The 18,106-nt window shown below is 37.1% G+C and overlaps 1 protein-coding gene across 1 annotated transcript in view; it reads right to left on the reverse strand.

Annotated features, from left to right (window-relative positions):
- The window catches only part of oc (homeobox protein OTX2), a 60,433-nt gene that overhangs the window by 19,950 nt on the left and 22,377 nt on the right, over positions 1–18,106 (reverse strand). Inside the window, exon 2 of the mRNA XM_028322480.1 lies at positions 14,716–15,081. Coding sequence (XP_028178281.1) covers positions 14,716–14,968 — 253 coding nt within the window. The 5' untranslated portion in view covers positions 14,969–15,081. The remainder of the gene's footprint in view (positions 1–14,715; positions 15,082–18,106) is intronic.

Here is an 18,106-nt window from a genome sequence, read left to right on the forward strand (position 1 = left end):
TGATAAAATGACTGAAGTTAATTATCATGATCATTTAGAGTCCTTCTCTAGCTACCAGAGGCAAATTATAATGATATGAAGTTAAACTAGTCGCAACTTAAACCATTTTTGAATTAGATTGTGATGGCAATTTCAAATACAAACAAAAGTTCGGTGTCAAACGTAAGCACTCGTTTCAAATGAACGTGGGAGATGTCGCCACGTGTCCGACCCCAGTTCAATGAATAAATCATCACATTTTTGCGCGAAGTTGCTTTTGACTGTGGGTACTTATTCTCTATACTCTATGGTAAAGGCATGTATTGCTAGACTATATAGTCCAGAAGAATTAGATTTTAAATCGGAAATAATTCCTACAAAAGATTTTATTGCTTTAATGGCTTCATTGGTTGCCCATTAAGACTCTCCTAGGTTTTAGACTTCGACGGAGTTGTGCTTAAGTGGTGGGGGCCCCCGAAAGGGGCGCTTTTTAGGTTTTCCGGTTATACCGCGTGAAGGACTGACCCTATCGAAAAGTGTTCTTCCTGACGGTTGAAGGGCATTTAATCTTGCATTAAATAAGACCAAATTCATATGTTTTGGACAAACTGTTCTCGTGCAAATGTTCGGCAAAGTAGAAAATATGTGTATAATTAATGACCCTCTCCACGTCCAATAGCTCGTCACCCGTAGGCTCCCAAGCCTTGTAAAGGGTCGCCTTAACCAGCGTATCCCTGTCAAGGCTCACGAGTTGGATTCGCCTATCCTTGTTCGTCCCAGCCGTTCCTTAACTGCGGTTGCTGCACCTCTTCCTGGTACTCTCCTGAACGACTCTGTGTTACCTAATGTGGCTGCCCCTCTTCCTTGTACCCTCCTGTACGATTGCATTGCTTAGCCATATGCCTGGTCCCAGGTTCGACGCCACAAAATCACCTAATCGCCTATGACAACAAAATTCTTGTTATTTGTTACCATAGGGGTCACTTAAAAATTAGGGATTGATGGTGAAAACGGGCATAAGTTACCTAAAATTCAGAACTAGGCATATCTTTGTCTAGCTGCGTGCATAAAATTTTGACAGGTCTTCTTCCAGTAATTTTTCATATTTTTAAATATATTATCGGACCTCCAGGGAGGGTACTTGTGCCCTCTAGCGGTGCACTCACCAAAAAACACAAATAAACAACAAAACGTGTTGACTTTGCAATTAGGCGGGCGTGTGCCGCCCCTGGCAGTGCAAATGTGTTTGCCTGTTGATGTAGGGCTAAAGGACGGAACGGGGAAAATTTTTGATTTTCACACCTCAGGAAAACACTTTATTTGTTTGGAACAATAAATTGTTGCGGAAAGTGAAAAAATTGTCTATCTGCTTTTTGATTTTTGCATCGCTGCGGCACACCTCATCATCTTTATTTGACAGCTGCGCTATAAGCTTTAGTTTAGTGCAGAAGCCGCTGAAAATGTTTTGTCTGTGTAGTACAGACAGAGAGAGAGAGAGTTCTTAGAAATAAAGCTATTATATAAAGCATTTTTCCAATTTTGTTCTATATGTGCTTAACTTTATCACCTGCTGTTTTCCCATTATTGTTAAGCTGCTATTATTATTAACTGTTATTATTAGCATTATTATTAACTGTGGGTAAGTAATAAGTGATTGCAAAATAAATGATTTATCTATCTATCTGTTTAAATACACTGCACGCCCTTGATGTTGACTTCTAAAACACTTAGGTAAATGTTTCTGTTGATGTTATCGTGATCGTTTGATTGTAATGTGCACTGATTGTAATCATTGATTTCAAAATGTCTACACTTCTTTTCTCAATATTCAAGTGTTTACTTTCAGGTATAGTTATTGCAACTCACGAAGGCGAGTGAGCTTTACTTGTGTGTGTACGTGTACATGCACATAACGATAGTGTAATCTCTACATATCAAAACATTTGAAAAACGAGCAGTAGCGAGCCACCAAACAATATGTAAAGCTCACTCACCTTCGTGAAATGCAACAACTATATTTTTTTTAAGTTGTTCCTTATAATGATTGGTAAATGATGTAAAATATCCAATTGATGACGCTCAGTGCCAATCAAAAACTTTACTTTAAAAAACTTCCTCATTACCAAAACACTAAAGTCGATAAAGCTGTATTCTTACTAAAAGATTAATCCAGCACTTGTAAACCGTGGATTTGCTTGGATTAACCTTGTTTTTGTGTAACACCCTGTATTAAGTACATGTAGTTATAAATAAATAAATAAATAAATAAATCTTTATTAATTTCTTCACAAGTAAGTTTCCAATTACATATACTAACAATAAAACGCATTTTTTAAAAGTTCCTGACTTCACGAGAACATGACTTCAAGCTAGTAGTTTAAGTTTGTTAAAGGTTTAGAAGTGATTAATTTCTTCAAGTTTCACTGATTGTGGCTTAAAGAAAACAAAAATACCTTAAAGGTGAAAATACCTTAAAATTCAGAGATTTTTCTACTTTCTTTTTATTTTAAAACAGGCATGTCAACTTTAATCAAAAACCATTCAGTAGATTAATCCTTAATAGTGGGAACTACACTAGTGGTGACAACTGGGAAGAACCGATATACTTGAGACACTTTTCCCATTTATAAATGACTAAAGACTTTAATCCAAAGAAAGCATTTTAGTTTGCGGCCAGTGCCACACAATTTAAGCTTAAACACTTCAAAATAGTGATTTTCATGAAAATATCATTGTTTACGACGACAGATCGGAATTGCTTATTGCTTACACTCCCTCGCTTAAACACTTAACTCTACATCATGTTTTAAACTCATTTAACAGTATTCGCTTCTAAACCTCCTAACACGCAATGTTTCATCTAACCCTATACCTACCCCCTGGTCTCACAGGCCCATCGCATAAATAAACAAATGCAGCCTGCCAGTTCACACGGCGACACAAGTGTTGTTACACACGGTGACAATTTCGCCACGAAAACAACGGGGGGTTTTGATTTTTTAGACGAGCAAAATAAACTTTGATGTTTATGTAGGTGCGGACGTGATGGTGTTGTTTGTTTTTATTTTGTGGTACGTAATAAAATAAACAATTGTTTAAAGTTGTTGGTTAATCATAAAGGAAGTCAAAAGTGTAAAAACATGACCATTTTTGACGCATATCTATTAAAAAACTTAATAAAATAAAATAAATAAAATTCTTAAAAAGTATTCATTTCGTACCTACCAAATACTACTACAGATTTTCAAAGTAAAATAGGAAATTTTCACACCGAAAAATAAACTCCATTTCGTAAAATTTTCATGATCAAGAAATATTTGCTTTTAACATTATTTAATTAATAAATTAGTACAAATAGTTTAATTAGTTGTAAATTATATTGAAATTTTATTGTAAATGTAATTGCTATTGAACATTATACATATTATATTGTTAAAATTATACATCCATCGCCACGAAAATCCCAAGATATTCTCCATTAAAAATCTGGCGACATCCTGCAAAATTCCCAAAGAGTTTGCAAATCAGCCGTGCGCAATCCGAACTCAATAAACCAGCGGGGGTCTAACGGACCAACACTGACACAAGTGTCGGATTTCTCACGCTGTTTAGTTAATCAATTAGGGCGTTGTTCTCGAGTTTGCACCCTGATGGGTTGGCTTTCTTGGGAAAATGATGGGGTGTTTGGTTTTTATTGGAGATACTGAGAGTGTAATGCCCGTTTTCACCATCAATCCCTAATTTTGAAGTGAACACGTAACAGGAATTTTGTTTTTATAGGGGTCACTTAAAAAATAGGGATTGATGGTAAAAACGGGCATAAGTGCCTTAAGCATTACGAAACTTTTCTGACTGTGAAAAACGGAATTTTTGTTTTTTTTTTTGTACCGCCAGAAAACCAGTGTCTTGGCACTTGGCGGTTAAATGTCAACTGTCAAGATGATACTGAGTGGGTGAACTCTTTGACAGCATTTTTTTTTCTTTTTCTCTCCATTGTATTTTGTACTTATTAGTTATCGAATAAATGTTTTTTTCTTTCTTTCTTTCTTTAAAATAAAAGTCGTTGATTTTCAAGTAAATTGTATACTTTAATCATAGGCAGGTAATCAGTATGTTTTTTAATAACTAAAGTGCTGAAAATACAAAGAAACTAGTTTTATTTTGATTTTCATACAAAAGACATAAACGCGTCAGATGAATTCGTAGTCAAATAATTGTTAATTTAAGTTTTTTTTCTATTAATGTTCATAAGTTTTTAATGATTAAAGTGTTTTAATAGTTGTTAAGTTACTATCTTCGATATTTGATAAATGTTAGGTTTGATAAATGACGGTAATCAAGGTCTAAATCCATTATTTAGCATTCATTACGACAAATCCTACTTTATTTCTGTAACTACTTATCTTTTGTCTTGTAAACTAAAGTTTCTATCAATAAAGATTCCCTATACTTACAGTAAGCTAGAAAACATATCCAACCCACCATAAATGTTTCATCAAAAAACCTGTCACCATAGACAAAAACCCATTAACGTACGACAAACCATAGATAATTGTGAGAGCTCAATACGGTTATCTGTGGTAGCGAAATTTAAAAATTTCAATGACGTACCACAGATAACGGCTGACGGTGACAAGAGCATTGCATTAAGTTGAGAAAAAAAACAAATACGACCTCAAGATGGCGGCGCGACAAAGGAACCGACGGTAGCAACTCTGGGACTTGGAATTCATAAATGATAAATTTAATATAATTTATGGAGGCAGAAGTATTAAGAGCTGTAATTTGTGGTCGGTTATTTATTTTTCTGTTTGCTTTTTGAAATGGTAGCGGGCTATTTTTAGATGTAAAAGATGGAACTTGTTGTAATCAGGGGTTATTTGAAACATTGCTCAATCTTCTTTACTCTACAATATGACTTTGGATGAACATTTTTTTATACAGGGTGTCCCAAAAAGTAGTGTTTTTTTTTACAACATACAGGATATTAGTTTACATTCGTGTTATGGATGTAAATACTTCTGAATCAGCTATGCTTAGGATAGCCCTAGTGTTGCTCTACCTCTGAGCTTCGGCTTGACACTACTTTTTGGGACACCCTGTACAAACACATGACGATACAGGATGTCCTTTTATGTAAGCACGAAACAAAAAGGATTACTGTTCAAATGAACAATTTTCCCCAAGAGAAGAAAGTTCAAATCTTATTATGCTTAATTAAATAATATCTAATAGCGATTAGCTGTATGTCAGGAAAAATTCATTGTAATTCCACAATTTAAGCTCAGTTAAAATAACTTTTCGTCAATTTTCATTTTAAAATATCATCATGGTCAATAATACGTTAATTATATCACAAGAGGTGGTATTATCGCCTCTGAACAATTACCAGAGCGGCTGATAAAATATGATAGTTAATTTATACAAGACTCGTTCTGGCCCCAATTTCACGCGCCCGACGTATATTTATATCAGGAGTATACGTACAGTTGATTTAAAATGAAGTGGCGCGTTGAAAACGTTGTGCAAGACAATTATAATGTTTGTTGTAGGAGTTGCGTCCAAAATGGTTACGAAATCTTCGCAATTGATGTAGGTAAGATAATGGTGATTGTTTAGGCAGTCTTCTGGCTAAGTGACATCGACAGATCAATTCGTTTAATCTTATTTAAACAAATATGTAAGGTTTAATTAAGTAGGAAAGCCAGGGAAGGGAAATAATACAGTATGAAAAAGGAAAAGGCAAATAAGACCTTAATACGACGACTTAATGATGCTACAGTGATTTGAAGATGTGCTGTCGTCCGTACAAAAGTAATTTCATATAGCTCTGCTCTGAAATCCTCGTTTCAGATCTGAAAATATTGAATACTAGCGGCCGCCCGCGACTTCATACGCGTGGTCTCGTTTTACCCCCTTAGGGGTTGAATTTCGCAAAATGTCGTCTTAGTGAGCACCTACGTTCTAAAAAGAACCCCTATGCAAAGTTTGAGACTCCTAGCACTTGTAGTTTCTGAGATTTCGTGATGAGTGAGTCAGTCAATCAGTGACCTTTAGCTTTTATCAATGTGGATATCTGAATTTAAACACTTTGGCGGTACCTATAGAGGCGAAAGCACATGAAGCTTTAACATCTTATCTATACCTAAGTTGATGCTATTTTGCAGGGATGTTATGGATATCGATACGATTGAGTATTGATACCCGTAACCGTAACCGAAACTTTCGGATATCCGAAAACAAAACATCCGTAACCGTAACCGAAACCGGTATAATATTATTCTAATATCCGTAACCGTATCCATAACCGAAACTACATATCCATAACATCCCTACTATTTTGTAACAAAATACCCAGTATATTCTTATTTTCTGACCCTTACATACGTACCTACAAGGTGTGCCAAACTACGATTCTGACTCAGAAGTGAGTGCCTCACAATTTCTGAGGCACTCGTTTCGTATCACTTGTGAGTCATCCATCATGCAAGTCAAAGACCGCCGACTGGCTGATGACGTAATACTTGGTGGCGCGGACAGGAGTCAGAATAATACTTTGATGCAGGTTTCAATTGACCACTACTCAGAGAGACCTAAATCAAGTATTACGGAACTACAGAATGTATTAAAAAATAATTACAACACTCACGAGCAAAAGTATGAAATCACCCTATTCGTTTCGAGTGATCTTTAGAACTAAATAACTACGAAGATTGAATAAAACATGGTACCAATTAAAACTTTAAATCGATACCACAGATACTTAGATTATCGTAAAGTTTTTTAGTTTACTTGGAACAAAACACAAGAGACTGATTCCATACTTCTGCTTATAATAAACACAGTAGAAAGTTGGAGAAAATTAATTTACTACTACGGTACTTCACCAGATAGGTATTTTGATGGCGAAATCACATCAATTAAAAGCACATAGAATACACAGTGTTCATTTCATCATGCCATTATCTGTGCCCAGTACTCGTGTCCAACTAACGAATCTATTACCCAACTTTTGTCTACGATTGCAACAATCGAGAAGCCATCGGCATCGTATCGATTATAGAGCCCTCACATCGTAATCCGGTGTCGGGTGTCTGTTTGTTTGTCCAGCCCGACACCTTCTAACGACGCATTTGGTATTAGTATATTTGTATTATCTAAACATACGACTGTATTCAAGTGTTATCAAATTTGCTCTATGTTAAAGGCCTATTGACATATAGCAAGTTTGAGGCTGAGTTGCGCCACCTTACTTTAACCATAACTGGTGTTTTTTTGTATGGAGTTTGTCAGACTTTTGACTTTTCTTAAAATAGGATGGTGCAACCCGCTAACGACGCATTTGGTATTTATGTATTTGGATTATCTAAAGTTTAGATTAATAATTATAGTTTGCATCAATAGAAGCCGACATTATGAATGTCGACTCAAAGAGAGATTGAACTGTCTCACTATCCGTAACAATATTTTACTTTGCAACTAAAGATAGGTTTACTTGTATCATAGATGATATTAGGTTTTATTTTTTAGAAGAGTTGGAAGAGGATTAGGAAGCAATATTTTTATTGTAGACTAGCTTTCCGCCCGCGGCTTCGCCCGCGTGGAATTTTGTCTGTCACAGAAAAACTTTATCGCGCGCGTCCCTGTTTCAAAAACCGGGATAAAAACTATCCTATGTTCTTTCCCGGGACTCAAACTATCTCTATGCCAAATTTCATCAAAATCGGTTGCGAGGTTTAAGCGGGAAAGCGTAACAGACAGACAGACAGACAGACAGACAGACAGACAGACAGACAGACTTACTTTCGCATTTATAATATTAGTTGGGAAGTTGGGATTGGGATAACTAGTGTGAAATAAATAGCTCGTAGAGACGATGGCCGTTGGGGCAGAAAAGTTCTCGAGTGGCGACCACGGGCTGGAAGACGTAGCGTGGGCAGGCCTCCTACTAGGTGGACCGACGATCTGGTGAAGGTCGCGGGAATAGCCTGGATGCGGGCGGCGCAGAACTGTGCATTGTGGAAAACCTTGGAGGAGGCCTTTGTCCAGCAGTGGACGTCATTTGGCTGAAGCGAGTGTGAAATAACGAATTTGTATGAAAAATCGAAGTATACGCGGGCGTAGCCTCGGGCAAAGGCTAGTTTCACAAAAATGTAAAGATTTTTCATACAGTTACTTTGTTTTATGGTACAGCTATACACTAACATGCTACACAGTCATGTCAATAGATCGATGCATATCAGCTGAGCCGTCGAAAATCGATATTGATTAAGGTCATTGTGCCAGGGAAGCCTTGCAAGGCCCACAAAAATGAGGAGCTTACGGAACGAAGTTCTGTAATAAACAACATTAAACTGCAATAAATAGTAACGGAACTAATTTCTCATTGTTTCAGACGCAGAGGTCCTGGGTTTGATTCCCAGTGGGGGCAGATTTTTCTGTTCGGTTTGGATGGTGGTAGGGCTTGTTCTAAGTCCGCCTGGCTAGCCACCACCATCTTACCTAAGTCTGTCGCCATAACAACAATGTTAACAGCATTGTTGTGTTCCGGCAGTTAGAGGTAAGATAGCCAGTTCCTCAGTGGTTGAGGATTCCAGGTGAAGCTGGCTTCCACTTTCGGCCTGATCATCTCTTACCATCAGGTGAGATACAGGCCAAGAGCTTCCTCGTTGTGGATAAAAAAAACCATAAAAAAATTCCTTCCGTCCGGCTTACGACGCGTGGATTTAAGGTCGTTCACAGAAATAAAGGAATGGTTTACCTATAGTTTTCTCAAAAACCTTCTAATTGTATGTTGTTTTCTATGATCCAGTATTAGACGAGTTCGGAATTCAACATAGAGGTGTTAGATTCGACGTTGAGTTACACAAATTGGAAATTCACTGCACTATTATGTGGCTTTATTTTCGTTAAGATAGTCAGGATTTAATCATTCTGAGATTCTGAAATGAATCATGAATCATTTATCAAGTCAATTCCATTGAGAATTCTCTAGTAACCCATACAGTTCTGAAAAGGTTAGAGGTTTGACATTTCAGTGGCTTGAAACCATACGGTAAAAACAGAATTAATTAATTAAAGAAGCGTTATTTTACTAGTAATATTCGTTACTACCGCTTAATTTTGCTCAGTGCAGAAATAATTGAGTTTTAATCCGTATTTAAGAGGGTTTAAGAGGTGTCAGGTTAGGCTTTATATCTAGGTATGGGGTGTCAAATTGTCTTTCATTTAAAACACATTCCGTAACACAATGACATGCAGTTTTTTGCTATAGTTTATGATAAGCACCTTCACGTTTTGAAAACAAAAAGTCAAGATTTCTTGCCCAGTAAAAAAAATGTAGGCTGCTACGAGCATTAATAGCTGTTAAGGCTTAAGATATCTTTATAAGTATTGTTGATTGCCTGGTTTTTGTATTTTGATACTATGACAACTTAGGCTGATGCACCACGTAACTTTGGCCGGAATTTTAACGTTAACCGGTGTTTTTTGTATGACAGATTTTTGACGTTTGTCAAAGTTAAATTAAATGGTGCAACCCAGCCTTAATGTCCAACCTACCTAAACAAAAAATCAGTCAAATTATTAAATATGTAGTAAAAAAATATACCAACCGAATTGAGAACCTCCTCCTTTTTGAAGTCGGTTAAAAACAGTGTACTTTGGTATAAAAACATAATTTATAAAAAAACAACCACTTTATTAGAGCATGTGTGAAGAATAAGGTCGTAAAGGTCAACCATTCATTTTTGACGTAAAAAGTTACAACTTTTTGCAACAGATCCGGCTTCCTTATTCTGTGCAACGTAAATAGATTAAAAAATAAGAGAGAACAAAAAATCAATTAATTATACCGTCGACAGATTAAAAAAGCAACTGGCCGTATAAAATTCTAAGGGATGCCAATAAAAAGTGAAACACAATGAAAAAAATAAATTTCAAAAAACGAACGCCCAGCTGCCATGTTACGCGCTGCGAGGGAGCGGGTCCGCGTTAGCCGGTTGATAAACGAGTGGGAGCGAGACGGATATAGGGATTAAAAATGGAAGTCGCGGATTAATTTTATTCCCGTATTAAATGCGTATTGGACTTTAAATCTAATAGGTTGCGAGCCGTTAATTTTGTTTGGTATTGGTTTGCTGGAACGCTGGATGCAGTTATTTCAGTCTGATTCCAAAAATCAAACGAAAATGTTGATTTACGGAAAATGACAATCTGCTTACGACAACGCAAGGAACCTAAGTAAGTTTCAGGCCTGTGTAATTGATACTGTCCAGCAGAACGGCCTCCTTGATCAAGTTTAGAATTAAGATTTTGATTGTTTCTCTTGATTATTTTTTGTTTTTTTTTAGGCCATCGGCTTCAGTTTCATACAATCCACTCCATGAAAGCCTGTATTATGGAACGACCTCAAAACTTGATTCAGACTTATGTATACAGGCAGTTTATGTAGAGAAATTCAACCAATGAAATGCTTTTAAATCTTGGCCTGATTTAGAATCGAGCTTTTCAGTGTTGAGTATTTGATGATAGACGCGGTTTTCTTGGTTTCGGGGTGCAAAACTATAGGAAAAGGAAAACGTAATTTCATAAATAAAGGAAAACAGGACTTCTGGTAAATCCAAAACTAAAGAAGGATGTGATTCATATCCTTTCCTGCTGTATTCAAACAAACTATAAACGTCACATAGACAGGTTTAGGAGGCTACCTGAAGGTTTCCGTACAACTGGCAGACATTCTAACCTTTAAAACTAAGAGCATAAGGTACACAAGAAACCTCCGCTCCACACTGTTCAAATATTGCAGACTTTTGTGCCAAACGAGTACCAACCCTTTTGCGGATTATTATTTTTTTATAAGAAAGGACAGGGCAACGGCCCGGGCCCAACGTATTTTGCCATAAATATGGTTTTGGTTTACCTTTTAAAAGTAAAATTAGCAGGCAAGCCCTGTTCATGTGTTACCTAGAAATGGCACTCTGTAAAGTGTGTTATAACCTCGAGTATTCGTTCGTTCGTTTCAGCCAAACGACGTCCACTGCTGGACAAAGTCTTCCCCCAAGGCTTTCCACAGTGAATGGTCCTCGAGTATTATTAACGTTTTTATGATAACCTCGAGTATTATTAAACCTACAAGCATGGTATGAAGTCTATGGACAATAAAACCATCGTCAGGACACCTCATCTACTCGCCAGGGTTCTTCTAAATGCTACTGAGATGTGTGTCCTCGCTATATCTTGCTGTAGGATATCCTACTGTGTTTACCAAACCCTGTTTCCTCTCAAGATAGGTATACAATTTCAGTATATTCATCGTTATTTCGATACATTTCTAAAAGCTCTATATGTACTTAGTAGGTACTTGTTGAAAAATACTAACTGTGGTGACCTGATATTTGGACTTACTAACTAACAAACAGTAGATGTGTATTTGCTTCAAGTACACCCCAAAGTGTAAGAGCATCTTGTTCAGTCTAAAACTCTAGACTAGACCCTGCCCGCATAATAACTTTACCAAAGTTCGATCCAATGTAGTATTTCAAAGCTAAAGTTAAGAATTTTACGCTGAAATGAGGTTTTGACGAATGGAAAATGTCAAACTTATCTTTTTTTAATTTAAAAAATTCAGCGGTAAGTCAAACTATCTTTTTTTTATTTTCATTTGGCGGCAAAAATGACAACTATCTTTTTTTAATTTCGTTTCAGCACACGATATCTGTGGCCGTATCTATGGCCCCACTACTCGGTTTCCGAACGTCTGCCTTACAAGGGCTCTAATCCGGCCTCTTCGGAGAAAAAGTCCCCTTTTGATTTCAGAACGGGGATTCCATTTTTGAAAATGCAATGCGTGCTCTTTACAAAGGGCTAAGAAAGTAACCATGCGTTGTTAAAACGATTAATGTATCGTTTTTTTTTGGATGAATAAAAAACAGTTCATTGACATTTCTTTAAAGTTTTATACTTAACGTAGTAACTGCAGACGATATTTATAAATTAACTAAAGAAATATTTGAATTTATTGTAAAGTTGCGTATACTTATGGAAGAAAAAAGTTTTGTCATGATGGCAAGACTACTGGTTTTTAAACTTTAATGGATGGCGAAGGAAATGTAAATGAGGATATTACCATGAAAAGTGGACAGAGGTGTTTTATTTTTGTTCATAAATAATCGGCTACCTTTATGCACATTTATCTTAGGTACCTCTTTCCCGTTCTTTACAGGAACTGTTATTTGCAGGATCACATTGAGTAGTAATAACGTGTTTTAATATTACCATTTACACGAATATCCCGTTTGCAGAGTCCTGCAAAAACCGATCCATTCGAATTCGGAATTCGAATTTCAAACAACAATCCAGTTTTCGGGACCCTGCATTACTTGATCCTGCAAAACTGGCTTTCCAAACGATGCTTGCTTAAGTGAAGCAGCAAATCGAACACACATCGTTGAATAGAGCTCTGTGATTGTTTCGTGTGTCACCCTGTGCGTCCACGCGCACTGTGAGACCTCATAGTAATATGTTTGTGAATACGGACGTTAGTCTTGTTTGAAAATAGAACTCATTGTAGATTAAAAATGCGTTTAAAAATCGAAACCACATGCGAAACATCAAAACTCGAGCGTACTAATTAGAACAACTAACAAGCGTCGACTTCCGATTCTCCCGCGTTTTGGGGTAGCATGGCAACACTGGAGGGGGAATAAGCCGCTTACCGGGGTGGTTGGGATGTTTTGATTATTTCCAAGGATGTCTTCTTGGTACGTAAATTATGCAATGCTTTTCGCCGTTGTTTTGTTAGTTGCGTCAGGTTGGTACTCCCGATTCCATTTTCGAAATGGAGTCGTTTGGGCGTTTAATGGATAAAGGAAAGAATAGGTATTCGCGAAGTTTTCCTGTGTAATTAACCGTTTTTTGTGGTTCATTTTTGTTTTGTGTTGTTTTATCTTTGTCAGTTATATCGCAAATGTAAAAGATTTTATGACAAAGAGATCTTACGCTATAGAACGGTAATAAACTTAAATGATAAAGTGAAAATAAACCGTTTAAAAAGGTAATTTTGATTAAAAATCCAAAACAAATAATGTTTCAACATTAGTTAAGTAAGTTACACGTCATGTTCTTTCGTCAATGTTTCAATGTTGGCTTAAGAGAACTATGAAGCATCTGATATTAATTTTGACTCAAGGTCTTCATTCTTGAACGAATATTCATGACTGTACAGCCTTAAGCGAAAACAATCTTAGTTGTGTAGAATATTAATAGGTCTCTAAGCCTCAGAGGCCCGAGGAGCTTGTGAGGCCTGAGGACCGAGTTGGCAGATTACATGCCTTAAGTGCCGTACGTTTATGGTCAAAATATTGGCTAAATACACACGAACTGTGTGCTTTGTGCAAGTTTGCATTAAGCACCGTCACTAGCGAATATGTCAAAAAATCTATGAAGATTTAGTTCTTGATATCCGTTAGTGAAGCGTTCCTAGTAGATACTTTCTGTGGGCTGAGTGTGAGTTTACCTACATCAAACGTCCTCCTCAATAGTGAGCGCGAAAAAATGACATTTAATGTATGACGGATTGTACAGCAGCGCTCTTATCGGGAACGTTCAAGAACTAAAATTTTCATTTTTTTTTAACGCGCTCACTAGTGAGTAATCTGCTGTACATTTCATGTTTTTTACGCAGTCGCTAACGATGACTTTTGGTGTAGACTCGCACTAAGCACACTAAATTATAAATCTAAACTTACTCGTAGGGACATACACTAACCTTGGAACAAAAGTTCATAATTTCATAAGAATGTTGGTATCTATATTTTTTTACCTTCAAAGTTAGTCAGTTCTTTTCACTTTGTGTGTGTTTTAAGTAAGTAATTACAAAAGCAAAATAGTTCTACTATTCATAATGTTGTTCTTTAGTATAACACCCATAGTACCTTTAACTAGTTATTAGTGTTGTAAAGATCAGAGAAACTGCTACAAACTTTCACATTAATTACAACATCGAAGTATGAATAAACGTGCTTGCTGTTATTGAAAACTTGCACCAATATAGTTATTCGCTCAATTGATTTCCAGGAGTGTAGTTATAAGTATGACTTGGAGTCTCCATTACGATCATATACAATATGACAGTTTGTGTACATAAAGTCATACAGATCATAAAGCTAGGTATGTATTGAATCAGCAATGAATAAAGGTAGTCGTGATTTGTATGCCTCAGCAATGAAACTAGGCTTACAGTACGTCTGAAAATGATTGATGACTGATTGACTCAGCAGTTCAGAATCACTGCTGATTCGAGTTACACAAATAAGTATTTTATTGCAATACAAATGAAACTAGTTACATAAACTGCATGGCGACTGTCCGTCCCTTTCTTCAAGAAGTGTCATAAAGCTTTCCCTTGTAGAAAAGGACCAGATAGAATGCCTTCTTGAAGCAGAATCTAGTTATTAAATGCACAGTTAGCATGAGATCTTCACAATTTGTCGAAATTATTGTACCTAATAAGGTTATAGCACACTTATCAACCCGGAAAGGGATCAACATCGTATCGCCTTTCGCGGCGAGGCGAGGCGTTTAGGTTACGGTGCGGATAAGTGTGGGTTGCAGTACGGACTTTCATACAAAGAATACTGACCGCCTCAAGTTGATACGGTTACGATCCGTTGATAAGTGTGCATCGTCCTATAAAATTCAAAGATAAGAAAACTGATAATGAAAGAAAAGGCTTACCTTGCGGGAATCCGACCGCCTCCAACCCGTGGTGGGTCAACCCGAAGGGGCCCAGGCCCCCCAACGGGCCCGGCCCCATGCCCATGTGGTGGGCGCTCGAATGATGCGCATAGGGGTTCTGCGCAAGCGGCGAGGGCTGCTTCAAATAGTGAAAATAGTGATGTAGCGGCGTGGTGGAATGGTGGGCCTGTGGGGCCGCGGGCCCAGTGGCCGTGGGCCCCGTCGCCGACGCCGAGTTCGTCAGTAACGCCATCGCGAAGCGTAGTCACCGTGTACACCTTTTGCGTGTGTGTATTGACATTTTGGAGGCCGGTCGTTATTGTGCCGAGGGAGGAGCGGGCAGCGAACGATGCATAGTGGGTTGGTCTGGAACAAATAGAAAGATTCATTAAAATATTTGCGGAAAACGCAGCGACCCGATCCACCCGCAAGATGGACAGCTCAAAAAGGTCGCAGGAAGGAGATAAGTCTAGCAACGGATCAATCTGAAAATCATTGGGGGAGGCCTATGTTCAGCGGTGGAAGTCCTGTGGCTGAAATGGTGATGATGATCAAAATTTTTTGGCGTTAAGAGTTGCCTAGGTTTTTTCAAGCGTATTATGCTGAACACGTTTACAGGACGAATGAACATTATTTGTGTTTGGTAAATATTACCAACATGTGACTAATAATTGCCATTTTTGGGTAGCTTATCGATTGTAGAATGATTTTCGGTTACATAAAAGTAATTGTAATAAAGTTATAAGAAAGATATTACAAAAACGATGTTAAAACACCGTTAACAACTCATTGTTTTCATAAGCGACCTCTTCAGTGTATTCTTCTATTGATTCTATTGTAATTTACGTGTAATACAACTCGTAAAAAGTATCTTATCGAGCTCAATATCGTAATTATCCACGCCTCATTCAGTCCATAATAATTCTGCATTCAATTGCACGCGCGTCGGTTCACATTACCAGCAATGGATATCATTTTTTGCCTCAATCATAAACTATTTTACAATTACCCGGTTCGAAGGCAATTTTACGGGCTGTTGCAACACTGAAAAAAAGCGAAGTCAAACGCGCGGAACGCCTTCCAAATTTGAAAACTGAATGAACGTTCTATTCGTCACAAACGATTCGAAATTCGTATTGCAAAATTCGGATACCTTTTTTTAGGTGTAGGTACGTGTTTACAGACATTCTGTCACGTTTGTTTTTTTGTTGGCTGTTACCTGAGATTCCTTTGCCAATCGAGGGGCTGGGGCTTTGTGCACGAAAAAATTGACGAGCAATATCAAAGTGATGACATTTGAGGAGGCGAAAAAATTGGCATGATACGCAACGGACAGTGTGGTACGGGTGGTTAAAAAATGATGCTTATTTTTGAATAGAGAATATTTTCTATTGGGAATTAAACAGGCCAATTGAATTCTCTGAGAATTTTATTTAACTCTACATTTTTCAATAATAAAAGTGAACGTGATTGTGAGTTAAATAAATAATTTAAATCCCCATACATACAGTTATGGGTCATTCCATAAAAATCTGTATATTTTCGACGTCATTTTGTCCGTAACTTTTTTAAGATGCTTTTGAATACTTTATTAGTGTAAATTATAGTTTATTAATTAATTATGTTATGTCTAAAAGGGCCAGTCACTTTATGCTTTATTTTAGGAGAAATTATAATTTTCAATTTTTTCATACTACATTACTCCTATATGACTTCTATTAAAGTATAAAACTTATAACCTTAACATTTATAGATAAGTTAATATACATAATGTAGTTGTTTTGTTATTATCACTATTATAAATACGTTTCAGGAGAAAGATCATGAAAAAATGATACCTACTTACAAACTCAAAAATAGCTGGCACGAATGAGTCACTTGTATTTGAGAAAAATATTAAAGTAAAACTTTTTTCGACAACTTCAGTCTGCTTTTCATTGCACGTATTTTTTTTAATATAAAAAAATCGTCACTTTCTTCGAGTCAGTTCTAAGAAACCACATTTTGTACTTCTCTGCGCACCTTGATTCTGTCAACAAAAGATTATCCTAAACCTCAGATAGTATCTATGTTGAAGAACCCAAAAAAGTTCCACTCAAGTCACACTTGTAACTCCATGGAGTAAGGTATAAATTCGCAAGGTTGATCCACGAAGGATTTTCGCTCGAGAAAATTCTCAGATTTTGGCGGCAAAATTTTTGAAAAGGCGTTCGATTGTGTAACCAAGGGACGTGTCCCTTTTACTTTTTCTCTGCAGCGGCATTATTGAAGTGTTTTCGCGTCAATACTCTTTCCACGGACGGGAACAAGTTTTTAATTTGGCACAGATAAAGCAATGTTGGGTTTTGTTAAACTTACATCTTCTGTTTTCTTTAAAAGCAAAAGAATTGTGAAGAAACGCGCATACCAGTTAGTTGGCGACTAAAAAGGTAAATAAAAACCCACACCCACGTAGAATAAAATTATCAGTAGCGTAACTGTGAGTTATATTATCAAACGTCATCGTTAACGAGTGCGTCAAAAAATCTAGAAGATTTTAGTTTTTAAAAGAAACTGTACAATCTGTCATACATTTCATGCAATATTTTTACGTAGTCGCTATCGAGCACGCCTTATGTAAACTCATGGTAAACACACTCGCCCGTATTTACAACATCCTTGCTTAAGTGAAGCACCAAATCGAACGCACAGCGTTGAATAGAGCTCTGCGATTTGTGTCTTTCTAAAAACTACAATTTCTAAAAAATTAAAGCAACAAAACTAGCAGCCACCCTCATAAACGATGGTGTCAATAACTCCCGAAATCTATTTGCACAGCAATGAACGCCATAAATAACGTTCGCAAACACCGCCATATTGTTCGCGCGCAAACATTCGCGCCCTTCAATTATTTTGTTTGCGCAGTTGGCTGCGGTGGCTGTCAGTGACAAATTGGCGGGACGTGAGATGTTTGGATTTGGAATTTTTAAGGCACACGATAGAGATTTTCTTCGACACAGAAAATACATCAAATGACCAGCGTTTAGTTAATTTTCTTAACGTTAAGAAAATACAAAAAATTAAAAGGATTGCATTCCCAAAAGTTTCGCAGATCTCACATAGGAAGTATGTGTGGTAATTAAGAAGAACATATTGACGTCATTTTCTAGTAAACTAAGTTGTCTAACTATTCATTGATTTCGTAGCTAATTGAATAGTTCATTGATATCCTAATTTGCTAGATTAAATGTCGTTTTCAGAGTTCTGGTCATCTGTCTATCATTCCTTTATGTCTATCAGAGGAGTTTAATGGTATCTGGGGGCACGGCAGTGCCCCCGCCAAGTCGAGCGCGAAGCAAACACTGCCGTACCATCCTTTACTGGAACCATTTCGTCGCATTTTCAGGCCCCT

The sequence above is a fragment of the Ostrinia furnacalis genome, unplaced genomic scaffold (assembly GCF_004193835.3).
Source record: "Ostrinia furnacalis isolate ACB-3 unplaced genomic scaffold, ASM419383v2 OfSCF7650, whole genome shotgun sequence".
NCBI classification, from domain to species: Eukaryota; Metazoa; Arthropoda; class Insecta; order Lepidoptera; family Crambidae; genus Ostrinia; species Ostrinia furnacalis.